This window comes from Pimephales promelas, chromosome 9 (genome assembly GCF_988280905.1).
Source record: "Pimephales promelas chromosome 9, fPimPro1.hap1.1, whole genome shotgun sequence".
Classification (NCBI taxonomy): domain Eukaryota; kingdom Metazoa; phylum Chordata; class Actinopteri; order Cypriniformes; family Leuciscidae; genus Pimephales; species Pimephales promelas.
This window is the reverse complement of record NC_142777.1, coordinates 19,046,155-19,072,779: the sequence shown is the minus strand read 5'-3', so window position 1 is coordinate 19,072,779 and position 26,625 is coordinate 19,046,155. Positions and strand designations below refer to the sequence as shown.

At 37.0% G+C, this 26,625-nt stretch overlaps 1 protein-coding gene and 1 long non-coding RNA gene across 5 annotated transcripts in view; one reads left to right on the top strand and one right to left on the bottom strand.

Moving 5' to 3' along the window:
* pcdh11 (protocadherin 11) overlaps positions 1-13,150 on the top strand; it is a 190,763-nt gene extending 177,613 nt beyond the window's left edge. For all 3 annotated transcript variants that reach the window (XM_039649311.2, XM_039649312.2, XM_039649310.2), the window contains exon 6: positions 8,631-13,150. In XM_039649311.2, coding sequence (XP_039505245.2) covers positions 8,631-9,022 — 392 coding nt within the window. In that variant the 3' untranslated portion in view covers positions 9,023-13,150. The remainder of the gene's footprint in view (positions 1-8,630) is intronic.
* LOC148977544 (uncharacterized) overlaps positions 1-26,625 on the bottom strand; it is a 139,009-nt gene that overhangs the window by 69,103 nt on the left and 43,281 nt on the right. The gene's annotated exons all lie outside the window — the stretch shown is intronic.

The window sequence follows — 26,625 nt, the reverse complement described above, 5'->3', positions numbered from 1 at the left end:
CTCATAGATATTAAATGTTATGATATTCAACTGTAGTTACCTTCATTTTTTGGATGAACTATTGCTGTATTACTATTCCACACTAACATTCCTTAGATAAATATAAACCATTGGGTTTTGTGAAAAAAAAAAAAAAGTTTATTTTACCTATACGTTAAACTAAGTGGTCCCAAGATGATTTTTAACGGGTCTATGAAGTCGGTTCGGCTAAAGTTCACACAGGTGTCCTATTGCAGACTCACCACAGGTGTAATTCATCACATTAACATTCGACTAACATTTGACAACAATAAAAAGATTTTTTTTATTTTTTATTTTTGTCTCAGCCCTATATAAGAACTTTTCAGTGTGTCTACTAATTTTTTGACTTGGCTTTATGCTTAATGAGTGTGCTTTCGTTCGAATAATCATAATTTATCAACATTAGAATGATAGGGACACATTTATGCATGCTGAAATGTTTTTTGCACAAGAAGTTATTTAATGATTCTGACTGCTATTAATGAAAGGACATTTAGTTTTTTATAGCTGCACTAAGAAATATACACCTTAATTAAAAATCTTTTGAGATGCCGTCAGTCGACTCCACCCTTTTGAGAGGACAGACATATTTTTTACTAGACAGATTGTGAAATATATCACATCTTCATAGTGCCACAGAGGTTTTCATTTCATAAGGATTGAGGCAATTAGATTCGGTTTTAAAAATTTAAATATATTAAATCATTTCAGACTATTTAGCAAAAACGTATAAGCCTTAATACTTTCACAAACAATTTTTATGAATGCAATGTATAAGCAAACATAATAATTGTGTAATTAAAAAGATAAATACTTTTAAGTGTCCTCGGTAACAAAGACAGGTCACTGCTGTTGTGATTAATGTATCTGTATGACAGCACTCTCACTGTGAATATGCTCGTGCTGTAAGCGATGTCTGTTGTGCAGGTGTGAAAGATTATAAACAACTAGCGAATTGAGAAGATACAAGCCTGAACATTTGCCAAGCATAAAGCGGATGCTTCCCTTTGTAAGATGCTCTTTTTCATGAGGAGAAATCTTCTGTGCCAGATTTTTATTCAAATACAGGAAACTGCACATGGAGCCCTGAAGTTTTGTTTTTTACTGCCGACTAACAGATGGTGGGATGTGTACTTTATGTATTCAGGGGGCCATTATTCAAAAAAAAAAAAAAAAAAAAAAAACTTTTCTGCTGGACCCTAGAGCAACTCAGCTGTGCACTAGTGAATTATAACTTCCAGATGAAACTGTCATGCTGTTTGTCAATCAGTAATTTCATTAAATATAGAATTCCTCAACTCTCTATTTTTATCTATTCAGACTTTAATCAATTCAGTAATTACTGAATAACAAGTTAGGGTAACAATTTAGATTAGGTTCATATATTTACTAGTTTCTTATTAACATGCATATTACTATCATATTTGCTATTTATTAGTACTTATGAAGCACATAAGGCCTTTTCTGCATGAACATATTATATTCCCTTAACTCTACCCCATACCTAAAAAAAAAAAAAAAAAAAAAAAAAAAAACACTAAAAAACTACTACTTACTATCAATAAGCTTTAATTAGGGGTTTACGGAGAGAAAACTAGTAATATAGTGAATGTGTAGCCTGATCCCCAAAGTGTGAGTGTGATATTTTATCAATTTCAGTCAAACTAATTACATAATAATTAATTAGCAAAATTAAATCATACATACAACTATTTGCAGAAAAAAAATGTCCCCACAATCAAGAAGATTTCAAAACAGTAGCAGTCAAGTAAATAGAAATTGTGGGAGAACTTGCAAAATAGCAGTTTGTTCAAATCCATATATATATATATATACTGTATATGTGTGTATGTGGTTTGTGTGTATATTACTTTTTGATTAAATTTAATAATATTAAATTATTATGCAATTCTTAACAGATTAGCAGTCAACATAAGTTCCATGAAATGTTGAGTTATATATTTTCATGATTGTGCATTGGCTACCAATTTAATTTAATTTCTTGGCGAAATTTATTAAATTATTATCATTAATATTAATCCAGAAAGCAGGACTCAAAGATGCTGAAAAACTCCATATGGAAAATATGTTGTATGGCTCCACGGAGCCCAGAATTTCCTTAACATATTGCAGTTGCTGGAGTGTTGCATGCCCCTGGCCTCAAGTTGTAATTTATTTTTGCGATGCATGTCACACTTTACATCCCACTGTACATTTGTACATTTGGGACTTCATGAATATATAATAGCAAAGAGCAGCATGAAATCATACGGATCTCCTCTGCAAAAGTAAAAGTGTAAATCACTCATAAGCAGCGATGAAATACGAGAGTGGTACTGGAGTGGAGCTGGTGATGAAATGCATCTAGCCTGGAGTAAGTGGCCTTTCCCTGATTCATGAGAATGAAAAGTGGGCCTCTTATTTCACCTGATGGTTGTGTCCAACCCTTGACTGAAAAACGGCATCTTTCCCCTTGTAAAACACCCATGGGGTTAAATAGCTCCATTATTATTAATGACCATCCATTTGCCAATCTAGATGTGGAGTCAGAGTGGGTGTGTAATAAAATGATAAAGTCCATGTAATTACAAAGTCTATTATCCTTCAAATTTCATTTTGTTTGACAGCATGGGATTTGTTTGAAGTTTGTTTAATCTGTATTACACACATATACAGAGACTGAGTACACATTGACAATTTAGAATTCAAGATCTAATTTAAAGTTCACTAATTCTAGTCCAGTAATCAAATAAGTGTATTTGTGACGCTGACCACATTTTATCCTTCACTGGTGGCGAGTTGGTTGTTGCTGAGGCGTGAGATGCTTATTGATCTCATTTCAATCATGCAAATGTGTTTTCTCTAGCAGTAGTTTTGGTTTCCAACAAACATCTTGTTCAAAACCCTCTTAAATGAATTAGCTAATTTATTTTAGTTATCTAGTTATTATTTCACTAATGTATGTATTATGAACTAACATGTGATGAAAAATAACCTAAATTAAACAAAAGCAATGTTTAATAGCTGTAGTTTCACTGGTGTTCTCCGAATTTTGGATCCCACTGAAAACTGTTTAATTTTTTATTTTATTTTTTGGGATGGGTCAAGAAAGTCCAGCTCTTTTGGTTGTCTGGTTGTCAGGGGATTAAACTGTAATAATAGTATGCATATTCTCTCTTGTCGTGTTCTTCTCTTGTCCCCAAGGGTTATAACTGTGCTCATATCAAGTGCACCAATTAAATACATGTAAAATTTGCATACATGGCTGAAAGAATACTAAACTTTGATCAAATATGCCATAGTCTACCCCCTCGGTGGGTATGTTTTGACTCAATGAACTTCATGAAGACTCATTACTTGATCATTTGCATTTTTGGAGAAAAAAAATGAAAAAAGCACAATCCTTAAACCTTTGCCATGAAAACTTATTTGTGCTGTTCAAAAATTATAAACATACAGACACTAAAAGCAATGTTACACTGAATCCTGTATTACACTTTTGAAATAAGTTATATAAATAATTGTGTATTTAATAAAAAAAATTAAAAAAAAATAAAAAATCGGGGCTGATTTCTGTCATGTGATAAAACTAGAGCCTGGTTTTCTTAAAGTGTAAATTGCAGGTTTACCATCACATTTTGGTATTAAAAAAAAATGTGCCAAAGAGAAGATCCCGCACACTATCAAAACTTGCATATCACAAACTTGCCGAAGAGAAGATCCCGCACACTTGATAGTGTGCGAGATCTCCTCTTTGGCACATTTTCGACTGATTTTTTTGGTCGTTTTTTCTACGCACCTACCAATTGCAGGTGTGCGATTTCTTTTTCTTTTTATAAGGTATTAAAAAAAAATAAAAATAAAAACAATTGTGGGTGGTTCTTTTTTTTAAGTTTAGTAAGAACATTGCATTATCTTTGTGAAAAAAGTAACCTGCAATTTACACTTTAAGCTCTACAGTCAACCAGATAATGTTTAGACAGGATAGAGAGATAGAGAGAGATAGAGAGAGAGAGAGAGAGCAGGGAGAGATGATGTTCTGTATTTATGCAATTAGCCCTCTAATTGGAAGTAATGGGTTTGCACATGCTAACATAATGACTTGAGTAATCATCTCTGTGGCATCCTTGATGTAAATCCCATCAAGATATATTCAGGTCGCGCTGCCTTGCTTAACAGCCCTGTCAGAAATTGTCATTCGTGCTTATTGTCTTACTTCAGCATGTCAATGAACACTGTTTCTTCGCACTTCCTGTCTAGGAGTGACCCATACTGTCATATAGTGTGCTTTCAGTTCCTTTGCATAAACGTAACTATACCCCAGCAACATGTCTGTTAATTGTATGTTAACTGTTGTTGTTTTTACTTTCCACAACAGCATTGTTTTACAACCTGGTATCTCTGAGTAAATGGGTGAGATGTCAAATGTAACAAACTCCATAACAATTAATTTTCAGTCTTTTTTTTCTTTCGTTTTAGTTGGGAAAAATAAATTCAGGATAGATGAGGCCTTTTTTGATGTTCATCATACGGGAGCAATCTGATTACCAATCTCTGATGACAGCGTTAGACAATGTTTGCAGGGGTAGATTGAAAACCTCTTCAAGCACCCGCACCGCTCTAATTACAAGTGTGAATCAGCCCGGGACATCGATCAATAACCAGTGGCCATTTCGCGAATGTTTCAATCAACAAACAATTTGCTTTGAATGTGAACCGTTATTAGAAGCCCTATTACTCTCCAAGTAAATAGGCTTGGCATTTTTAAGTGGAACGTTTTGCGATAATGTAAATATAATTTACCTCACACAGCATTCAACTTCATCCAATCATCTGCCGGAGATCTTTGTGGAGGAAATCAAAATGCTCTCTTACCCCCAAACGCAAGGTTTTCCGACAAGCATTTATATATGCGGAGACCGGAGCACATGGGGGCTGATTCTTTTTTAAAAGCTCGACGGGAGAGTAGTGATACCCCCTGAATACAAAAAGCACTTAAACAGCATCAGAGTGAGCCGCTGCCTCCGGCTGACGAAAGCATTCAGCGCTGTCACCCACATCAGTCAAGCAGTACTAGTCCCTGTGGAGGAGAAACTGATATGGACTACATTTGTGGAGCTGTTTAATGTGAAATATCACATGCGAAAAATAGTAGCTCTCCTGGCTGTTGACATAGCGCCGCTGACAGCTCGTGCTGTGCCTCTGCACGTTGGAAAGACGCGCAGCGTGGCTTCAAAACACCTTTACACATAATGTAATTGCGCGCACACTCTCCTCTGCTTGTGCTGATTGACTTCACATGCACGCACATACAGACCTGCTGGGCAAATGCACTAAAGGTGCAAGGGCCGCTACATGTGTCTGCCAGCGCAAGTATCTGTCCACCGTGGCGTGATGCGCTCAGCCCTCAAAAGAACAATGGCTCTGAAAGACACCTCCAATTTCCAAAGCAGCTCTGGGGTGATTTACAGCAGCCTCCGAGAGAGACCTGGCCAGGACTCATTCTGCTTGCTCAGAGAATGAGTGAGCGGCATCATTTTTCCTTAATGAAGTTAGTGACCCTCTGAAAGGTGACACGTTTACCGCTCCACTGATTTATGCACTGATGCTCTGAGGCAGACTATAGCAGAGTATACACCATCTCTCTCACTACTTTCCTTCTGTTTCTAGCTTTCTATATTTGTGCTATTCTGTCCAGTTCCCTGTTACTAAAACAAACCGACATGCCAAATACAATATTGCAGCTCTGTTCCAAAACCAAGTAAGCTGCCAATATTTCCAATTATGGAAAAATCGTAAATTAAAGTTCCGACTGTCCCATAATCAGTACGCTATTAAAGTGAACTTTTATACAACGGAATGTTAAATATAGTGGTACATTATTCAAGACTTTAGCTCTAGATTCATGTCTATCTATTAGTTATTGAACAAGTAAAACAGGTATTTATTTATACACAAAATATTGTTATATTACATATTAAATGTTCATACATGCAGCAGAATACATACTTTTACATTACCCATAAACCAGCTCTGTATGCTCATTAGGGCTGAAACGATTAGTCGACATTGTCGACAAATATCGTTGAAGTAGTCGTTTGATCACACTTGTCCTAATGTAAGGGCGTGCAATATCTAATTTGATCGCTATGGCGCTATAGTGTAATGCAGCCCTTTACAAATGCTACTGCGGTAAAAGAAAAAAAAACAGCGCAAATTATGACGGCGTGCAAACGAATCCGAACTAGCAATGATTGGGAAACCTCCCATTTGAGAATTGAGTGTTCTCCAGCTGGAGCTAACTAACTAGTGGCAACGTAAATCTCTTTATTAGATAAGGCAATACTACTAATACTAGTAATAATAATATAATCAATAATAGTATAATTGCAGCAATGTGATGACTTATTTTGCATATAATAAAGCTTGATCGAGCTTAAGAGTCAGGGCTGTTTTTATCATTGTAAAACTATTAGGTATTATAGTCTTATCACTCGCCTGTGTTTTGTTCCATAATCATGAAGACTTGCAAAAGGAGATGTTAGGAAGAATATCATTTTATTCATTCTGTAAATTAAAAGGCTAGTAAGAGTGTCTCGGTCAGCTCAATTGTCATGAAAAAAAATATTGTAATAATTTTATATTTATAATAATGATTTGCAGATTAATATTTTACCATTTTTGTGTCAGTTCTAAGAAAAGCAGTGGGCCTATTAAACAATGCTTAGAGAGCATGTGTGCGATTTGAGTTGGACTGATATCTGAAAACTTAAAGAGAATGACCTGTTTAATTGGCCCTAAATTCATTAAAACAACTGTTTCAAGCTGAACTGATTTTCTTTTTTTATATTATAGTTAGAATATGCATTACTCAATGTTTTAACTAATTGAAAAAGCTGAATAATCGTTCCAAACTTAACTTAGCCGGCAAAAATAATCGACGATTAGTCGATTAATCGTTCTAATAATCGTTAGATTAATTGATTATCAAAATAATCGTTTGTTGCAGCAAATGAACCTTCCCATTGAGGTTGGGGTTGTCTGACTTGTAGTGGCATTCCAGATGTTATTTTCCAACGGGAGGAGGTAAACTGTTAAACTGTTTTTATTGGTGTTTCTTCAACACTGAATACGGTTTATTTGTAATTAACGTTTCTTGGATTAATTGACAGATGTTTATGTTTATTAGCATTACTGTGGCTCAAATCCTGCAATTCCAGTCAAATACGTAATCATTTTACTTCTCCAGACATGTCAACAGGTTTGCCTTCTTGGAACTGTCAACATTTCAGGCACTAACAAATCCATGAGTTTTCATTAAAAATATTGCAATATTATGCAGCCTATGGTTCCAAGAATCACAGATAGTTGTTTTATGGTTCTTTGATGATTAATACTATTTATAACAGCTTTACCCGGTTTTATTTAGCATTTATGCGTAATTATCTAACATTAATGATGAACCAAATCCTGGAAAAAATATCGTTGGCTCAAACAGTAAATAATGTTGCTAGCCAGACACAGCAAGTTCATAGGTTCAATTCCCAGGAAATGCATGAACTGGTCACATATATTAAGTGCACTGAAAGATAAATGTGTAAATATGTATTCTGTATTGCTGCTGTTCAATATTTTCCGAGTTCCCTCTGCATGATATTTGTTGGAAAACTATACTGGATCCTGGTGGTAAAAATAAAAATAACCTAAGCATATAGTGCAAAGGGAACCAGCCTTAGTCACTTTTAATTATTTATGACAACTTTACTTATGCAAATATGCTAAATAATTTCTAGATGACAGCTTAGAGGGGGGACCAGTGATGTTCAGCCCCTTTTTTTAGCGGGTTAAGATATACATGCGCTGCTGTAGGGCTCCCGCCTGCCTCCGCTAGCACTGTTTTACATTCTAATTATTAGAGTTGACAGGCTTTATGGCTGGGGCTCAATACTGAGGTCTTTTCCTTGGCACATCTTGCATGTGATGTCAGAGCAGGTTTAATGAGATAAGAAAGTTTGAGTCCTGTAGTTTACTGCTCTCTTTCTTCCGAGTGAATCACATTCTGATGCTCACAGCTACTGTAGGACGTTTGTCTACCCTAATACTGTACGTGTCAGCTGCGTTAACAAGTAGGCGAAGGAATCGCTGCATTACTGTTTGATTTATCTTAATTGACTTGATTTAAGTGGGAGACATCAGCAGAAGAGAGGTGCGCCACGATGAATAGGATTAAAATAAACAATGGTTTTAGAGCAGTTCATTAATTCTTTAATATGTAAAAAGCCAATCTCAGACACAAACAGAGACTTTTTTTTAAAAGATTTAATGAAGCTACTGGGAATTCAGGGCATATTGTAGGTAAACACACAGAACCATGGGAATACCATTTAAATTAAAAGAACCGGTGTTGTTTTTCTCATTATGAGATGAATTAAACATTTATCACTGCCTTTCATTTCTCTCAGAAGCTGACATTTACAGGTCACCTTTTGATAGCGCCAATTTTTTATTGTCTCCAAGTGCTTTGGCAATGAGAGAAAGTATGATTTATTTTGTCTTCTTGTGTTCACCTCTTGACTGAGCCTTCGCATTTGTCATTTCATCATCCACAGCTATTGAAGTCAACCTGCAGAAGGCTCTCGCCGAAGCCTCGGAGACCTGTACCCAGGAATGTCTGATCCTGGGTCATTCTGACAGCTGCTGGATGCCGCCAGCGCTGACCCAATTCCAGACGTCCGGTGCCGCCACTCTGCCCTCCTTTGGTTTTCAACAAAGCTGGGCGCGGGGGACCAAGCCAGATGGGCGTCACACTCTTGGCAGGTCAGTGCCCAAAGATGATCTGGACAAAGGGAGCAACCGGCCCCAATTCTACAACACACTTGAGAGACACTGCAGCAAGAAAGAGGATACTATCAAGGTCATCCCTCTAGCCAGCTTTTCCGCCACGTCCAGCCCTCAGACGTCCGCGAGTGGAGGCTCCTTCCTGCGCGAGCATCAGCTGTAGAAGCGAGGGTAGGCCTCGGAGCACGGCATAATGAGAGTGATTGAAAACGAAAAGCTGACGGGTTCTGATGATTATTAGCATCTGTCAAACGTTTCTTGACACGAGATGTTTTTAAACACGCCAGAAGGGGAAGTTAAAGCAAAAGACAGTAGCTTTCAATAACCTCAATGAAACTGAAACATGTAAAGTAGACAAATGGTAGATATAGACCAAAGTAGCTACACAAGTAAAAAATGAAAACGAAAAAAAAAGTGGTTTAAATGTGTCTTAGTGACAGATTAGTGGCAAATGAATTAAGCTTTACTGTTGATCAAAAGGGATGAGATTTTTATTTCTTTTTTGTGCACCTTTTGAGTGCAACTTGACAGCAAATTAATTTTAAGTGTACACTGCTGGAGGACATCATTGCATACGTTCACATACACACCGATATTCATACATAATTATTAAATTGTAGTATTTAAAAATAAAAAAAAACACTCATGTACTTGTTACTTGTGTGCATATTCTGCACATTATTTGGTCTTATTATAAATCCGCATCCTTGCACGTCTGCATTTCAGCAGTAAGCGGTCTTCGTGGGTTTAATTGGTGCTCACTAACGCAAAGCCAGAGCTTATTTCTTTGTGCTTTGCACATAAACACAGACACGCTCATAAACAAAACAATGAAAATTAGGCTTTGGAGTTAAGAACCGCATTTGGAATATTACGACACATGTAAGCATAGTCAATAAGGTCAAGTGTTATGTGTGAGCGCTCGGTGACCCTGGTATTTCTGTTGGCTTCGGTGAGGTGCGTCGTTTCCAGCTGAATTTCCGCCTGAGTCAGTTTTATTCTGCTAAAGAGACGTAGTTCCATGCCCCTTAATGTGCAGCTTGCTCTGTCAAGACTACAGATACAGCTAAGCCTCTCAGCAAAAATTAGTCTTGCTTGGTGTTAACACAGAAACTTTTATATATAAGGTGTTTTTTTCTTCTTTAACTTTGACGTTAGCTCTTTTCTCCCCGGTGAGCTTAGAGCCTTCCTCAGATTTTTAGTGTGTTGGTAGTTTCCATGCACCTGACACCCTTTCTCTCCCATTATAAAAAGCCCGCTTATTTTCTACATTATCTCATTAGCTGAGGCTCAGACATGGCTAAAAAGACATCCTTTGTTTTTTCGCACCCCTACATACATTATATATATATATAATGTATGCACCACAATAAGTGTCATGGAACCAATTACAAGAATCTCCCAATAGTATAATTACTTTGATCAGTAATCACTGTAACAGAAGCCGAGTACTGCTCTATAATAGTATAATTGGCTACCTTCTGTGTGTGCGTGTGTGCGTATGTGACTGCTCGTTAGCTAGCGCACTTCTTTTTAAACTTTGCGAAAAAATTAAGCGTTTGTGAGATTTATATATAACGATGTCAAAGAAACAGCCTTAAGATGTAGATGTGTATTGTATGGATGTGATGACTGCTTATTGAAGTAGAAGTTTGCTTACAATCGTGTCACATTTTTGTCGAAACATTCAGTATATTCAAACAGAGACATCAAGTAATCCCTTAAAGAGGCTGTGCGGATTGAGAAATCAGCACAAATTTAATTCGCTAACAGTCCTCATATACTGATGACACAGAAATATTTGGGTCAGTGATCCAAAAAATGACTTCACTATAAAATAGTGTGCGTGCCAGCGACAAGAGACGTGTCACAGCGAAGACGTGTTGGAAGTGTGTTGATGTGAGAGAACTGACAATCACTCTGGCAGCTGTTCCCTAAACAACAATATAAAATCTGCCGAACACTCATGATTGAGAGGAATAATTGCAGTGTGGGACTCTATCAATGGAAGGAAGCAGTGCCCTGTGCTAGCTGTGACTGTATTGTTGAGACAAGAGTATCGAGTGACGGTGTAAGGACAGCGACTCAACTCGCACTCTCCTAATCCACACAATAAATCTGAAAAGCTCGAAAGACAAGGTATGAAATACTAATATAAGCCGTAGTGTCTGTATTGCATAACACAGTTTGAAAATCTTTGCTTTGTGTTCATACATCACACCACAGAATGCACCAAGTTGCAAATTATTTAAAAGATTAGCATCAGTTTTTGGAAGTCTTTTGAGGTTACAATAATTAAAAACAATGAGCTGTTGAGTCTCATAACACATTCAAAATTTTCAGAACTGCAAAATTTTAGTGGTTTTACATTCTTAAAGTCAACATGAAATCAAAGCTGACCCTATAAACTGTTATTCCTGCAGAGGAGCCAATATCTTTATCTCTTACAATCTTGCACAAAATATTCATATCTATATTCGTAAGTGGGTAGTGCTTTAGTCAGAAGTTTGTAATATTGCTTTACATTTTAAATGTAATTATGTTCCCTTCGTGGTTAATTAACAAATATCCCCTGTATAACAATGTTTTTTTTGTTTGTTTGTTTTTTTTTTATAAATAACTACAAGTTAACATTTATTCAAATATCATATAATATTATATCTGAGCCAATATGCATTCCAATGGCAAATCTGATTAAATGTTAAAGAATACATAGCCTAAAGACAGTTTGTCCAAGAGACTGAGACAGAAAACATCATGTTGCCTATTGTATAATACAAGTTTTTAAAGTTCAAATAGACATCAAGTAGTAGAAAATCTGTGTGATTTGGTCTTAGTTGATATTAGTTTTGACAGAGAGCTTTTTTTTAAGTTACCGTATAACATTGAAAACATGGAAAATACAGACCTTGTCTCACAAATTACGGAAATTTCTGTCAATGGTGGGAAGACTTTTTTTAAGGGGGGTGGGATCATGGAATATTCGATTTCTATCATAAATTACCACATACACAGAATAAAATAAATAATAAAATAAATGCTTTGCAAATGCTATTTCATGTTGACTTTATACATGTATGCACTTGAAGATAAGTATTTTCTGAAATCTGAAATGGACATTTTTGACTAGTGGAGCAACTACATTAGTGCCAAAGGTTTAAATAAGTAAAGAGGACAAAAATGTGCGAGAATGGATGAACAACAACAATATTTGTGACTGATAAATAAATGCATAGAAAATTTCAGTATGCATGGTAATTCTCCCCTCTAGCACTTTTGTACTTTTCTAAAAAAGTTGGTTCCCTGATGTATCATGTAAGCAGCCTTGATAATGAGGTAGTTCTTTCCTCTGAAACAAACGTATATTTGTGTATTTTGATTTTTATTTTTGATCGTTTTTTTTTTTTCTGGAAAATATTATGGCAGATCATCTCAGTAGTCAGGCATCTTCATTTGCATGTGTTCCTGTTGACCTTCGCTGGCTGACTGTTCTGCAGCACTAAACTCTTGTTCTGACACTAATCAGAATCTGTGTACTGTCAAATCTCTCGGGGTTGTATTATAGTTAGTATGAAGGATTAGAATGGCATCACACTTTTTGCATCCAACACGTCGATACACAAATCAAATAAATTTTTATCATTACCACAGGAAAAAAAAAAAAAAAAAAAAAAAAGGAAGAAAAAAAAAAAAAAGAGTAAAGTGTACATAGATATACTTAGCATTAAGCCCGGGAAAAATATTTTAACATAACGTCATAACGTATACAGTAAACAAAAGAAAAAATGGTTTATACTTACTGAAAAAAGTTGAAAATGAGGACAATCTCTGTTGTAATGTATTTAAAACATATGCATAATGTATATTATTATATGTGTGCGCGTGTGTTTGTGTGTGCGCATGTATGTATACTGGCACAAAGCTGGCCGGATAATGTATGTACACACTATGTATCTTGTATAGAACATGAAAAGAATATAAAAAACTGCTGATATATTAAATCTGCTTGTAATTTAAACATCTTTTTTTCTTTTTTTTTTTTTTGTATTTCACAATTGTTTCTTTCTTTCTTTTTTTGGAGGTGAGCTTTCACGTGCCAGCATTGAAGAAATGAACACTGTTGAACAACTGAAGTATATCTTGATATCACACCCCTGTAAAATACTCCTAGAAGTTGAAAAAGAAATGAAAAGAAAAAGAAAAAAGAACATGCTCATTTACATATGCTGTAATGTTTTTTTCTTGTCTTGAATTTTTTCTTGAACCATTAAATATTGTGTATCTTTAGGCACTCTGTTGTGTGTCCTATCATTTCAAAACACTTTAATCCTATTTTCCTCTTATGGACAGAAAAGCCTTGATGTAGACTGCAGGTGGTGGAGAATGCTAACAAAAAAAGAAGAAAGAAACGTGGTTCGGTTATGGACCGGCTTCCATTAGGGAAAGCGAGCAATATGCATAAGAAACACTGTCTATTTGCGGAAAAGGAAGGCAGGGGGAACTCATGATTAAGTCCGTCTGCACAGACAAAAGCAGTTATACAGCCGTTAGAGCCATTGATTCAGTAGGAGGAGGGCTTCGGAAACACACCTGAGAGATTTCAGTTAGAAAGAGAAGAGGCCACCTAGGTGGACTAAAGAATAATTGGTGAGTCTGGCCATATAACCACCATTATGTGCTCTGCAAATATGCAGTACTGCAGCTTTGGACCGAGCCCAAGACAGAGGTGGGAGGAAGAAAGGAGCCTTAAAAAAGCAAATGAATAAAGATTATCTGAGCAAAAGGGTCTACCTACAGCACTGCAAGTTCCTGAACATTTTGCTGAACTGCCTAGTTACACTCTTTTTCTGCTGGCTTTACATTTTTAATGCTTGACGAGCACGTATGTGAATATGAGTGTGAGCTTTCATATAGGGGTGAGCTCAATTATCCTTCCTTTCCCTCGTTAGTCACAAAAAAAAAAAAAAAAAAAACTGGGCATCCAGACTGCAATGCAGATAGAGGAACATTTTTTAAAAGAGTTTAACATCATGCAAATGCTACTTTAAAAGGGACAGTTCACTCAAAAATTAACATTGTCAAATTTATATATATTTACTCAAGTATATGTCTTTCTTCTGAAGAACAGAAAATCAGATAAAATACAGTATAAGTCAACGGAACCCAAACATTAAGGTCTAAAGGTGTCAAGGTCAGAAAAGGCAGTATTTTAGTATATTTTTTTATCTAATATTTATTGTTTTTACAACTTTATTTCAAATTACTAAATATGAAGTAATGAAAATAGAAATCGGTAGCAATGAAAATAAATGGAGTAATGAAATAATGAAAATAAAAATCGCTACTTAATACCACTAACAAGGCTCAAAATAGCCCAACACTAACACGGTAGCATAATCAGAGTCCTGCAAACCGAAGCATTGAGCCATCTTTGGAAAATAGTCTCAAGCAGTTGAACCATGAACGCCAAGCCAAGCGCGCTGGTGAGATGTGAACGAACCAGAACTTGGCTCGGCGTTTGTGGTTCGACTGCTCGAGACTGTTTTTCAAAGATGGCTCCTGCCTGTATCCGTGAAGTGGACTGTCTTTATAAAATATCGTGCTTCGCTTTGCATGTAGGGACCCTGATTATGCTACCATGTTAGTGTTGGGCTATTTTGAGCCTTGTTGGTGGTATTAACTAGCGATTTTTATTTTCATTACTCTATGCCCCATATACTAGCGTTATAAGCTAAACAGTTTTTAGAGATAAAACTCTTTACATTCGATCATGAAAACAAATCTCAGAGAACGATTGACTATGTACCAATGTGTAATTAGACTATAAGGTTCATTTTGCACTGGAGTTGTCCTTTAAGCAGGCATGTGATTGGATAAGGACAAAAAAGCAGGAAAATATACGGAGCTTTACGGAAATATATTCCTCTGCGTTAATATTGCAAGTATTTGTCGCGTTGTACACTAATGCTGTTGAGACGGAGGTGTCAGTACTGCAACTGACAGAATGCACGATATAGCTGCTACATATTTCTACAAAAGCAGTCAGCGGCTTGCTTGGAGCAAGGATCATAGCGCAAATTTGAAATATATCGATATATCGCCCAGCCCTGGTGACCTAACTGTGATTTTGTCAACTGACAATGCAACGCAAATACGTCCGTGCTGATACTTTGAAAGGAACTTTCTGTACGCACGTCAGCGAGTCATGGGTTATGTTCTCATATTCTCTCCTTTTCACTCCGGCTGCCGACACCCGCCCCCCTCTTTTTTTTTTTTTTTACAGATCTGCATGATTCACGTAGGTCACATTTTCAGGTCGGAAAAACCGGAATTCCGGATTAATCCGGAAAAATCACATCCCTGTTTAAGAACATGCAGGCGGAGCGGAGGGGCAAAAACAATATCTCCTGTTTAGCTCTCCTTCTCTTAATACTACAAAGACAGTTCACGTATCAAAATAAACCACAAAATAGAATAAAGCCCAGTCCTGGGTGAACTACAACAGCCCGCAAGTTTTTATTTATTTATTTTTATCCAGTGTTATCGTGAGGTGTGATGCGGAGCACAAGTGAACAACAGAGTCTGAAGCTGCAAGTTTAAAACACCTTGCTCGCCTCTCAATCGTCCAATTTCAAAACGGTTTTCGCATGTTGAATTTTGAGTTCGTAAGCTTTCGTAATGATACCTAATCTATGATGATTACTAAAATATGTGATATTAAAAAAAGGCAATAAAAAAGGAGCGCCAGTAATCCCGCTAGCAGGACGTCACCGTTAATTAAACCTGTTTTTTCTCAAAATTCCATTTCTGAAAATCACAGCGATCAGCCGACTTCAGATAACCACAACTTTTGTTACAGACAAATGATAAAAGAAATAAAAACAGATTTGGAAAGGGCTTATACCCAGCTTTAAAATGGTCTCAAAACCTGTAATATGTCAAATTTCACCATGTGGTGGGTTTTCCCAGATCACATCACATTTATGTTCCAAAGAAAAGAAAAAAAAAAGACATGATTAGAATGACATTAGGGTTTGTCAATATTTCATTTGATGACAGATTTTCATTTTGGTTGAGCTATCAGAAAAGAGGGGATTTTAAACAATTGTGTCTGTGCATAGTATAAAAACTGCATTTGGGGAGTGTGCAACCAGAGAGTGCATGTGGAGACATTAAGCGGCAGTGACAATGGGTTGATATGCATGGGGAGACATGATAAAAGGTAATGGGCAAAAGGTTATAGATGGGGTCTTGCAGTCACACATGCATGGAAGCCCTTCCACACTTTCCGAGCATTATTCCCCATGGCCATTTTATTAGATGAATGAAACATGACTGGCTAGCATAGAGCTAATCAACCCAGTTTAGTTGTAGCGGTTCAAAATGAGGACTAGAAGACTTCAACCGCTTTCAGCATGTCCGTTTCGTTCTTTACCTGTAGAGATAGTGAGTGTACTACTGTGGCTCACACTGATTGTGTGGCTAAAGCCCACCTGAGTTTCCGTCCCCGAGCAGGATAAGTCCCCGATTTGAGCGCAGAAGCTAAACGAGTTGCTAGATTCGAGGTTACTATGCGGTGACATTGTGTCTGCAGAGAGGGGGCTTATGTGTACAGAGAGAGTATCTCATCAAGGGCGTCTAGATGGGGTCATCACATCACCGCTGAAGATCTCCGGCTCAAAGCTTTTTCCTTTTGCTCAAGTGGGTTGCTGAAGGCAGTGCAGCAGTGTGGCTTATGTCTCATTGCTGTGTTGACCCAACGTTTAAATCCAGCAATAGTTTTTTTAAATCAGAAGCGAATACAGGAAGACAGAGCGAGTGAGAGTTTAAACTGTTACGGAGACAAAGTAATAACGAAGTTACTATTGAATCACAGAGCAAGCTGTTTGTAATTTGTCCCTGGAAAAAGCTGAAAATACAACTCGCTACCAAACAGACCACTATGATGATGAAAAATGCCTCAATGCTCCAAATAGGAAACTGATTTGCAAGCAACTCACACCTTCTTCTTGTTCATTTGTATCTAGCTTCAAGAACACTTGTTAACTTTGCAAATATGTTTCTTTAGAGGAGACGCACTTCGTTTTCAAAGTGCCATCTGCAGAGGCGGCTGGTTGAACATATAGAGGGTGTCAAACAGCATGCTCATTTTAAATTGTAATTAAACTGGCCATCAGGTACCTTGAGGCTGTTTTGTCTACAGCAGGATACTAATTACTATAAGATGACCTTTGGAATAATATCTGGTGAATAATTCATAATTGAGGAGATTGCTTCAGAGACCTCGAATCTAAACTTTGTATGCTCAAAACTATTTAAATGATTTTTCAAATCGAACCCTCGGATTCGGTAATCAAGCAGTATAGTACGAGGGAAAAGATTTTTTCACAAAGGGTGAGGTTCCTTTTGAGCTGGTGATAAAAATTGATGTTGCATTGCCTTCAGACTCATATCAATATTACTTTTTCATCTATCTTGACGCATACAAAAAGAAACATAATGTCTAAGCTTGTTAATATTTTCATTTTCACAATGATACAGGACCTGATTTTCTTGAATGTCAAATTAAATACATTCAAGCAAATACGACTCTGAAGCCTTTATATAAAAAAGGAACTAGAGAAGAGAAGGTTTATATACAGCAGTATATCCTGATTGACATCATGGATGGATTTACTGAACCATTACATAGATGTCAAGTAGAAGACATTTATAACTATCCTGCATGTTTTCTAGGGACAGACATATAAATGAAGGCAACTTCACTTAATATGTGTTCGTTGTTGGGTAACTGACATCAACAATGAATTATGTAATCATAGATTATTATGTCGAACCATGATTTTAACCCATCTTCAAAAGGTATGCGTGTTTCTATTTAGTCATTACTTATATTTATTTTCTGTATATTTTCTGTATGTAGTGATGTATCTTTTTTTTTTCTTGCTGCGCCTGATTTTCACTAATAATTCAATCAGTTTTGTGCATAATTCTTTCCCACATGTTGTTAATGTATTATGTTGTACTAAACATTTATATAGCTATGTGGGTAGTGGACATTAAGTTTCAAATATTCAAGTTTAAAACCATTTTAAATGCACAATATATATTTAACTCTGTTAACGCTTTTATTCTAAACATTTTAGGAATTAATGGCATCACACCATAAGTGAATTTTCTGAAATATATTTAAATGTATTATATAACAATATATGTATTAATCTACATCTCAATATATTGAATATGAAACAAGTTTGTGGACATGTTATTTTTCAACTACCCATGTGCAGTGTTCATATGTTAAGTGTTTTCTCTTTAAAAAGTAAGCTTCTTGCTATGTTTGCAGTGGTAGGTTTAATGTTATGACATTTTTACCCCAGTGGGGCCAATTTCCATGATCTTGTCTAGGGCCCCACAAAACCATGTGTCAGCCCTGTAAATTAGTTCATAAGTTACTGTTTATTTTGTTTGTGATAATCCTAGTTGTTTCTACAAGTGAATTCAATTCACTCCTCCTCTCTCAAATATTTTTTTAATGTTTCTTCATTGTTGCTTTAATCCTTAGGGTAGGCATTTTTGTTTTTTTTCATAATCAGTCTTTGTTACTGTGGTTAAAACTCTCTTCATATCCTGATAGCAATCAATACTGTAAGTTGTCCAAATATTTTTTTATTTTTTTATTTTTTTTTAAGACATAAATCATCTGTGGAAGACACATTTGTAATAGTGTTGGGAAGGATCATTTTACTGACTATGAATGAATCTTTTTTAAGTCATTTCAATCATTGTATTTCAGAAGAATATAACCGAAATGTTACATGTTAACAGCCAACTTCCACAACACATCAACTTATCCAAACTTTGATCACATTTAGAAGGTCTTCGGGCTTTGCAGTCTGTTAGTTTACCTCACCTCCTGATCTGAGGAATTCGTTCTTTTGTCACATCACATCCCCATAGGTTGAACCCAAGTAGTCTGTGCCGGAAACAGAAATGATTAGTTCACCTCCCAACGTATGTCTGTAACAGTTAAAAAAAAAAAAAAATGAACTACGCGCTTTTTTAATGGAAGGTTGGGAATTATTAACTAATTTCTGCATCCAAATACGGCTGTGACGTGACATGACAAAATAACAAATGACAAATGAGGTGAACTATTCATTTCTGTTTTGGTTCATGCCCTTCCACAGCACACGACAAACAACAGCCGTTGGACCGGAAGTCAATAATTTCCAGTGGAGAGTCGTATGGGAGCTGTGGAGGGTTCCGATCATATGCGTATGCAGAAGATCCGATTTGAGCTTTGGATGCGTTGAAATATCTGACCTTCTGCGGCTAGACCGTATACGACCAGCTGAACTGATATAATGTATTCTAATCAAAACAGCAGCAGACAACAGGTTAAACAACAACAGATACATTCTGTTGAATTAAAATTTGAATTGACAAATTTATCCATTTGTTTTCTGACAGGGAACACATGGAACGAATCATCGGTCCATGACAGCTGTCACAACCGACTAGTGATTTGTACTTATGACGAAGAGCTGTAAAATATAGGTGAAAAACTATGCTGCAAAAATAATAAATAAAATGCTTTCTTAAATAGGCAAAAGAACGAAATGCACGTTTTTTTAATATGATAATTAAAAACCAATAGACTAATGAAAACGCAGGACATTTCCTCAATGTGCGATGTGCGGGACAAGGGGTGAAAATGCTGTGCAGTACAATGCAAAGCGGAACAGGTGGTCACCCTAGGTACAAGTAAGAGCTCTGTAAGTTGTTTACATTTACATCTTTTTTTGTAATGTGCTTTGAGACATGAGGTAATTTAACACAGTCTCTCGTGACACTTTGCAGACTCTGCTCTGGTTGTTCATGTGTTTTGAACGACGTGTGGCTTTGGAGACACTCTGAAGAGAGGGTGGGATCTTATACTTTCAAAGCTGGCTATTGCTAGCCTCGCTGAAATTGCCTGCCCTGCCTTTAAATAGTAAACAGTGTATCTGTACCAGTCCAACTAGATTTAATCTGTATTTTCTGAAAATGGGTTTAATATAAAAAAGAAAAACAGGTCAAACTAATTCAATCATTAGGCTCAATGCACATTGGTTCTTGCCCTGATACTGTAATAGTATTATGTTGTCCAGTCTCTTGTGCTTCACACATGGAATTCAATTTCTACCGTCTTGGCAAAGGCCAATTTATTTTATTTTTTTCCATAAGAAAAAGAACATTGTGACCAGAGAGCAGCAAGAGCTCATCATGTTCACAGTGATTTTGAAGTATGTGACTTTAGATGAAAAGATTTGGTTCTTAGTATAACAATTGCACAGTACAGTGAGATACTATATATATATATATATATATATATATATATATATAGGCTATATATACTGTAGGACCAAACCCCGACCACACCGTATTACGGGTGATAGTAGGGATACACTCAATCTGGCAACTTTATATGGTTATATTTGATGTTAATCACGTTTAAAAGCCCTTCTAAATAGGATCTGTAATCTGCGCAGATGAACATTTTTCAAATTGTAGAAATTCAAGATTATTTTCACAGTCATTATGGATTAAGATTTGTAACCACAAACTCAGTACCAACAGATAATGAGAATGAAAATAGCGTGATAATAAAAACTGTTATTTTGGAATGGCAAGAAAAAGGTTGTTGACAAAACCAATGCAAGGGGCAGAAACTTTCAAATGTCTCTAATCGCTTCTTTATAAATTTCACACTGTCAAGATAATGAATAATTGATTTATCTTTCCTGTTCATAACTCAAAACTCAGTTTTGGAACTTTAATCTACTCACAATTTCCCAAGTTCTGAAACCATTGCTAACAAAGACCCTTTCTCAGACAAAAGAGGCTTTCAAAGCCACATTGTTAGTTGAGCAGATTGAATAATTAGAAATTAGGTTTAGTCCCCTCCATTCACAAGGACTGAGCTCTGGACCAGGTCAGGTGATTGTGTGATTGAAATAATAAGGGGTAAAAAAATCTACTCTACGTGAGTTGACAGGCTTGACGAAATGTAGAAAGTCCTCAGTATGTTCTGATTAATGACTGACAATTGCAGGGACTAATTTAAATAATGCTAATTGGCCAACGGGATAATGATCCATACATTTCCTCTAATTAGAGACAGCACAGTTCTTTGTGATGGCGTTGATGGGATGGTTTCGGGCTGTTGAGCAGGAATGTGCAGTGCAACTGGCAACATTATGTAGACTAAAGGTAAATGGATAAACCTTTATGGTTTTGTATTTTTTGTTTTAGCACATGAGATAATATGCCTTGTAATGGTTATTTTGGCTGTGGTATCAAATGAATAATGATCAATTGTGAATAAAGGCTTCATTAAGACGATGTCGGCTTATAAATTACATTATTACTATGTTTTTCCAAAGGCTGAACATGCAAGTGCTATCTTCTAACCATCTGGAGACAGATAATAGCCATGCAGGTTATCATCTTTTCATAAAGTGCATGGGTAAGTGAGTTATGAATAATATATACAAGGACACTCTATATTCATGTTCATGTTCTCACAGCATCTTCAAATTTCCAAGCAATTCTAAGTACAGCAGTCCATAGCAATAGCACGCAACTAAGAGGAGAAAAGGATGAGAACATTTGTGGCATCCTTGAATTCTTTACTAAGGCACAGGGCTGGGCAAAAGTTCTGAATTTAGGAATTGGCTCTCTTCATGAGTTGGATTTTGAGTTGACTTCCCCACACCCGTGTTGAACTGGAATGACAGGAAGAGATATTCACTGAATAACAATTCAGAGATGAATTTCCAGTCACACAACAGAAATATTGTTGGGTTTTTTTGGTCAAACTTTATATTAGGTGGCTTTAGGGACAGGATTGGTGATATGGTGGGTTAATGAGTAAGGGAAGTGTAATAATAATAATAATTAAAGCTGCAAGCAGCATTTATCGGTGTTCAGGTCTTTAAGGCATTTAAGCACAAAAGCATTAAAAGACATTAAGTTGTATGTAGCAGGCATGATTTATCATGATATACTACATTTCAGCTTGATATTACATAATTAACCATGTTCCAATATGATTTATCATAATTTACCATGTTAAAATATGATTTACTACAGTTTAGTTCACACACTCATTTTCAACTTCAGGATAATAGTCATTTTTTACAAAATGTGGTTGTAAATGTTAAAAGATTGAATTGATAAAGTTATACTATGAATTATAGTTGAGTATTGTGAAAAAAAAAAAAGAATTTAAACTGCAGTGGGCAGTACAACACCACTCATTGGCCACCTATAATCCGATCCTCACGGAACTTTGCGGAGTAACTTTGGTTGCTGTAGCGCCACCTATCCACCTATGCACCTCGTACTCTGATAGCTTTGAGATATACAAATCCGAGATATACACCTTGTCCGTCTTGAGCCAGGGATTACAGTGGTGTAAAACATTGAAGCTAAGTCAAACGGTCTAGGAGTTATGAGCAATTTAGTACTTTTGGTTGCTGTAGCGCCACCTATGGGCCAATCGGGGTCATACTCTGATAGCTTCTCCACAATTCGAGGCCCTACCATCTGACAAAGTTTCACAGCTCCAGCCCTTACGGTTTGGGCTGCACGATGCGTTTTAGGGGATTTTTTTTTTCTTTCTAGCAAATACAATAGGTTTTCAGCACTTCGTGCCTGAACACCTAATAATGAGAGACCTTTTTGACGATTGTAGCGCCACCTATGATCCGATCCTCACGAAACTTTGCATGCTTCCTAACCATGTTAGGACACATATGCTCACCGATTTTTGTGAAGTTGTGCCTTTTTGGGGGGGATTTAGGGGCTTTTGACTGAATTTTGCCACAGACCACTATCTAAATGAGCCTGTTACAGCCAACCAAATGCAAAATTTCAACTTTTTTTCAATAATTATTGATCTAGAGAGTCCAGAGAATAGGCCTAGACTGGTTTGGTCCCGATTGGGCAAAAATCCAGGGACTAGTTCACAAAAGTGGGTTTTGGACAAAAACCGAAATAACAAATTTTTTTTTGCTCCAAATGGAAATCCGAGATATACACCTTGTCCGTCTTGAGCCAGGAATTACAGTGGTGTAAAAACATTGAAGCTAAGTCAAACGGTCTAGGAGTTATGAGCAATTTAGTACTTTTGGTTGCTGTAGCGCCACCTATGGGCCAATCGGGGTCATACTCTGATAGCTTCTCCACAATTCGAGGCCCTACCATCTGACAAAGTTTCACAGCTCCAGCCCTTACGGTTTGGGCTGCACGATGCGTTTTAGGGGATTTTTTTTTTCTTTCTAGCAAATACAATAGGTTTTCAGCACTTCGTGCCTGAACACCTAATAATGAGAGACCTTTTTGACGATTGTAGCGCCACCTATGATCCGATCCTCACGAAACTTTGCATGCTTCCTAACCATGTTAGGACACATATGCTCACCGATTTTTGTGAAGTTGTGACTTTTTGGGGGGGATTTAGGGGCTTTTGACTGAATTTTGCCACAGACCACTATCTAAATGAGCCTGTTACAGCCAACCAAATGCAAAATTTCAACTTTTTTTCGATAATTATTGATCTAGAGAGTCCAGAGAATAGGCCTAGACTGGTTTGGTCCCGATTGGGCAAAAATCCAGGGACTAGTTCGCAAAAGTGGGTTTTGGACAAAAACCGAAATAACAAATTTTTTTTTGCTCCAAATGGAAATCCGAGATATACACCTTGTCCGTCTTGAGCCAGGAATTACAGTGGTGTAAAAACATTGAAGCTAAGTTAAACGGTCTAGGAGTTATGAGCAATTTAGTACTTTTGGTTGCTGTAGCGCCACCTATGGGCCAATCGGGGTCATACTCTGATAGCTTCTCCACAATTCGAGGCCCTACCATCTGACAAAGTTTCACAGCTCCAGCCCTTACGGTTTGGGCTGCACGATGCGTTTTAGGGGATTTTTTTTTTCTTTCTAGCAAATACAATAGGTTTTCAGCACTTCGTGCCTGAACACCTAATAATGAGAGACCTTTTTGACGATTGTAGCGCCACCTATGATCCGATCCTCACGAAACTTTGCATGCTTCCTAACCATGTTAGGACACATATGCTCACCGATTTTTGTGAAGTTGTGACTTTTTGGGGGGGATTTAGGGGCTTTTGACTGAATTTTGCCACAGACCACTATCTAAATGAGCCTGTTACAGCCAACCAAATGCAAAATTTCAACTTTTTTTCAATAATTATTGATCTAGAGAGTCCAGAGAATAGGCCTAGACTGGTTTGGTCCCGATTGGGCAAAAATCCAGGGACTAGTTCGCAAAAGTGGGTTTTGGACAAAAACCGAAATAACAAATTTTTTTTTGCTCCAAATGGAAATCCGAGATATACACCTTGTCCGTCTTGAGCCAGGAATTACAGTGGTGTAAAAACATTGAAGCTAAGTTAAACGGTCTAGGAGTTATGAGCAATTTAGTACTTTTGGTTGCTGTAGCGCCACCTATGGGCCAATCGGGGTCATACTCTGATAGCTTCTCCACAATTCGAGGCCCTACCATCTGACAAAGTTTCACAGCTCCAGCCCTTACGGTTTGGGCTGCACGATGCGTTTTAGGGGATTTTTTTTTTCTTTCTAGCAAATACAATAGGTTTTCAGCACTTCGTGCCTGAACACCTAATAATGAGAGACCTTTTTGACGATTGTAGCGCCACCTATGATCCGATCCTCACGAAACTTTGCATGCTTCCTAACCATGTTAGGACACATATGCTCACCGATTTTTGTGAAGTTGTGACTTTTTGGGGGGGATTTAGGGGCTTTTGACTGAATTTTGCCACAGACCACTATCTAAATGAGCCTGTTACAGCCAACCAAATGCAAAATTTCAACTTTTTTTCAATAATTATTGATCTAGAGAGTCCAGAGAATAGGCCTAGACTGGTTTGGTCCCGATTGGGCAAAAATCCAGGGACTAGTTCGCAAAAGTGGGTTTTGGACAAAAACCGAAATAACAAATTTTTTTTTGCTCCAAATGGAAATCCGAGATATACACCTTGTCCGTCTTGAGCCAGGAATTACAGTGGTGTAAAAACATTGAAGCTAAGTTAAACGGTCTAGGAGTTATGAGCAATTTAGTACTTTTGGTTGCTGTAGCGCCACCTATGGGCCAATCGGGGTCATACTCTGATAGCTTCTCCACAATTCGAGGCCCTACCATCTGACAAAGTTTCACAGCTCCAGCCCTTACGGTTTGGGCTGCACGATGCGTTTTAGGGGATTTTTTTTTCTTTCTAGCAAATACAATAGGTTTTCAGCACTTCGTGCCTGAACACCTAATAATGAGAGACCTTTTTGACGATTGTAGCGCCACCTATGATCCGATCCTCACGAAACTTTGCAGGCTTCCTAACCATGTTAGGACACATATGCTCACCGATTTTTGTGAAGTTGTGACTTTTTGGGGGGGATTTAGGGGCTTTTGACTGAATTTTGCCACAGACCACTATCTAAATGAGCCTGTTACAGCCAACCAAATGCAAAATTTCAACTTTTTTTCGATAATTATTGATCTAGAGAGTCCAGAGAATAGGCCTAGACTGGTTTGGTCCCGATTGGGCAAAAATCCAGGGACTAGTTCGCAAAAGTGGGTTTTGGACAAAAACCGAAATAACAATTTTTTTTTTGCTCCAAATGGAAATCCGAGATATACACCTTGTCCGTCTTGAGCCAGGAATTACAGTGGTGTAAAAACATTGAAGCTAAGTCAAACGGTCTAGGAGTTATGAGCAATTTAGTACTTTTGGTTGCTGTAGCGCCACCTATGGGCCAATCGGGGTCATACTCTGATAGCTTCTCCACAATTCGAGGCCCTACCATCTGACAAAGTTTCACAGCTCCAGCCCTTACGGTTTGGGCTGCACGATGCGTTTTAGGGGATTTTTTTTTTCTTTCTAGCAAATACAATAGGTTTTCAGCACTTCGTGCCTGAACACCTAATAATAAATAAATAAATAAATAAACACATCCACCCCTACTGGTTACCAAAATTCTTTAAAATATATTCCTTTCAGTTCAACAGAAGAAAGAAACTTATACAGGTTTGGAACAACATGAGGGTGAGTAAATGACGACAGAATTTTTACTATCATTAAAATATCCCTTTTAAGATTTTCACCCTTACATGTAAGCTGCATAATGCTGCTTGACTCTGTTTTGAAGACTAATTTGCAGTAAATTAGAGGAATCTGGAATATGCTTGTCGTCCGTGGTTCATGAAATGAATTCATTTATTAAATGTAATAGAATACATTTTGTCTTGTATAAAACATCTTGTTTAAATGTTTATAACTTGATGTTTGTGCACATTAATGTACTGTGGTAATTATAATTACTTATGTAAACAAATAGGACATTTTTATTCACAACAGTGAATTAAATGGGAAAAAAACAACAACATAGAAGCGTATATTGCCCGAACCGGTTGGCTATCATCTTGTGAAAGGCCTCTCTAACTTCGAGGAGACATTCAATCGGCAGTCTCAAGCACAGCGGCTGCGGAGGAAGGCCAGAAGCCAAACTATCCAACCTGCCTCAGAGTTCACCTGCAGGTTCTGCGGCAGAGATTGCCACTCAAAAATTGAACTTTTGAGTCACAACAACCAACTCAGCACCGGTGACCTGCATATATATCCATAGTTATATAGATACATATATTGAAACAAGAGAAGTCATGATCATCTATATAGATTAA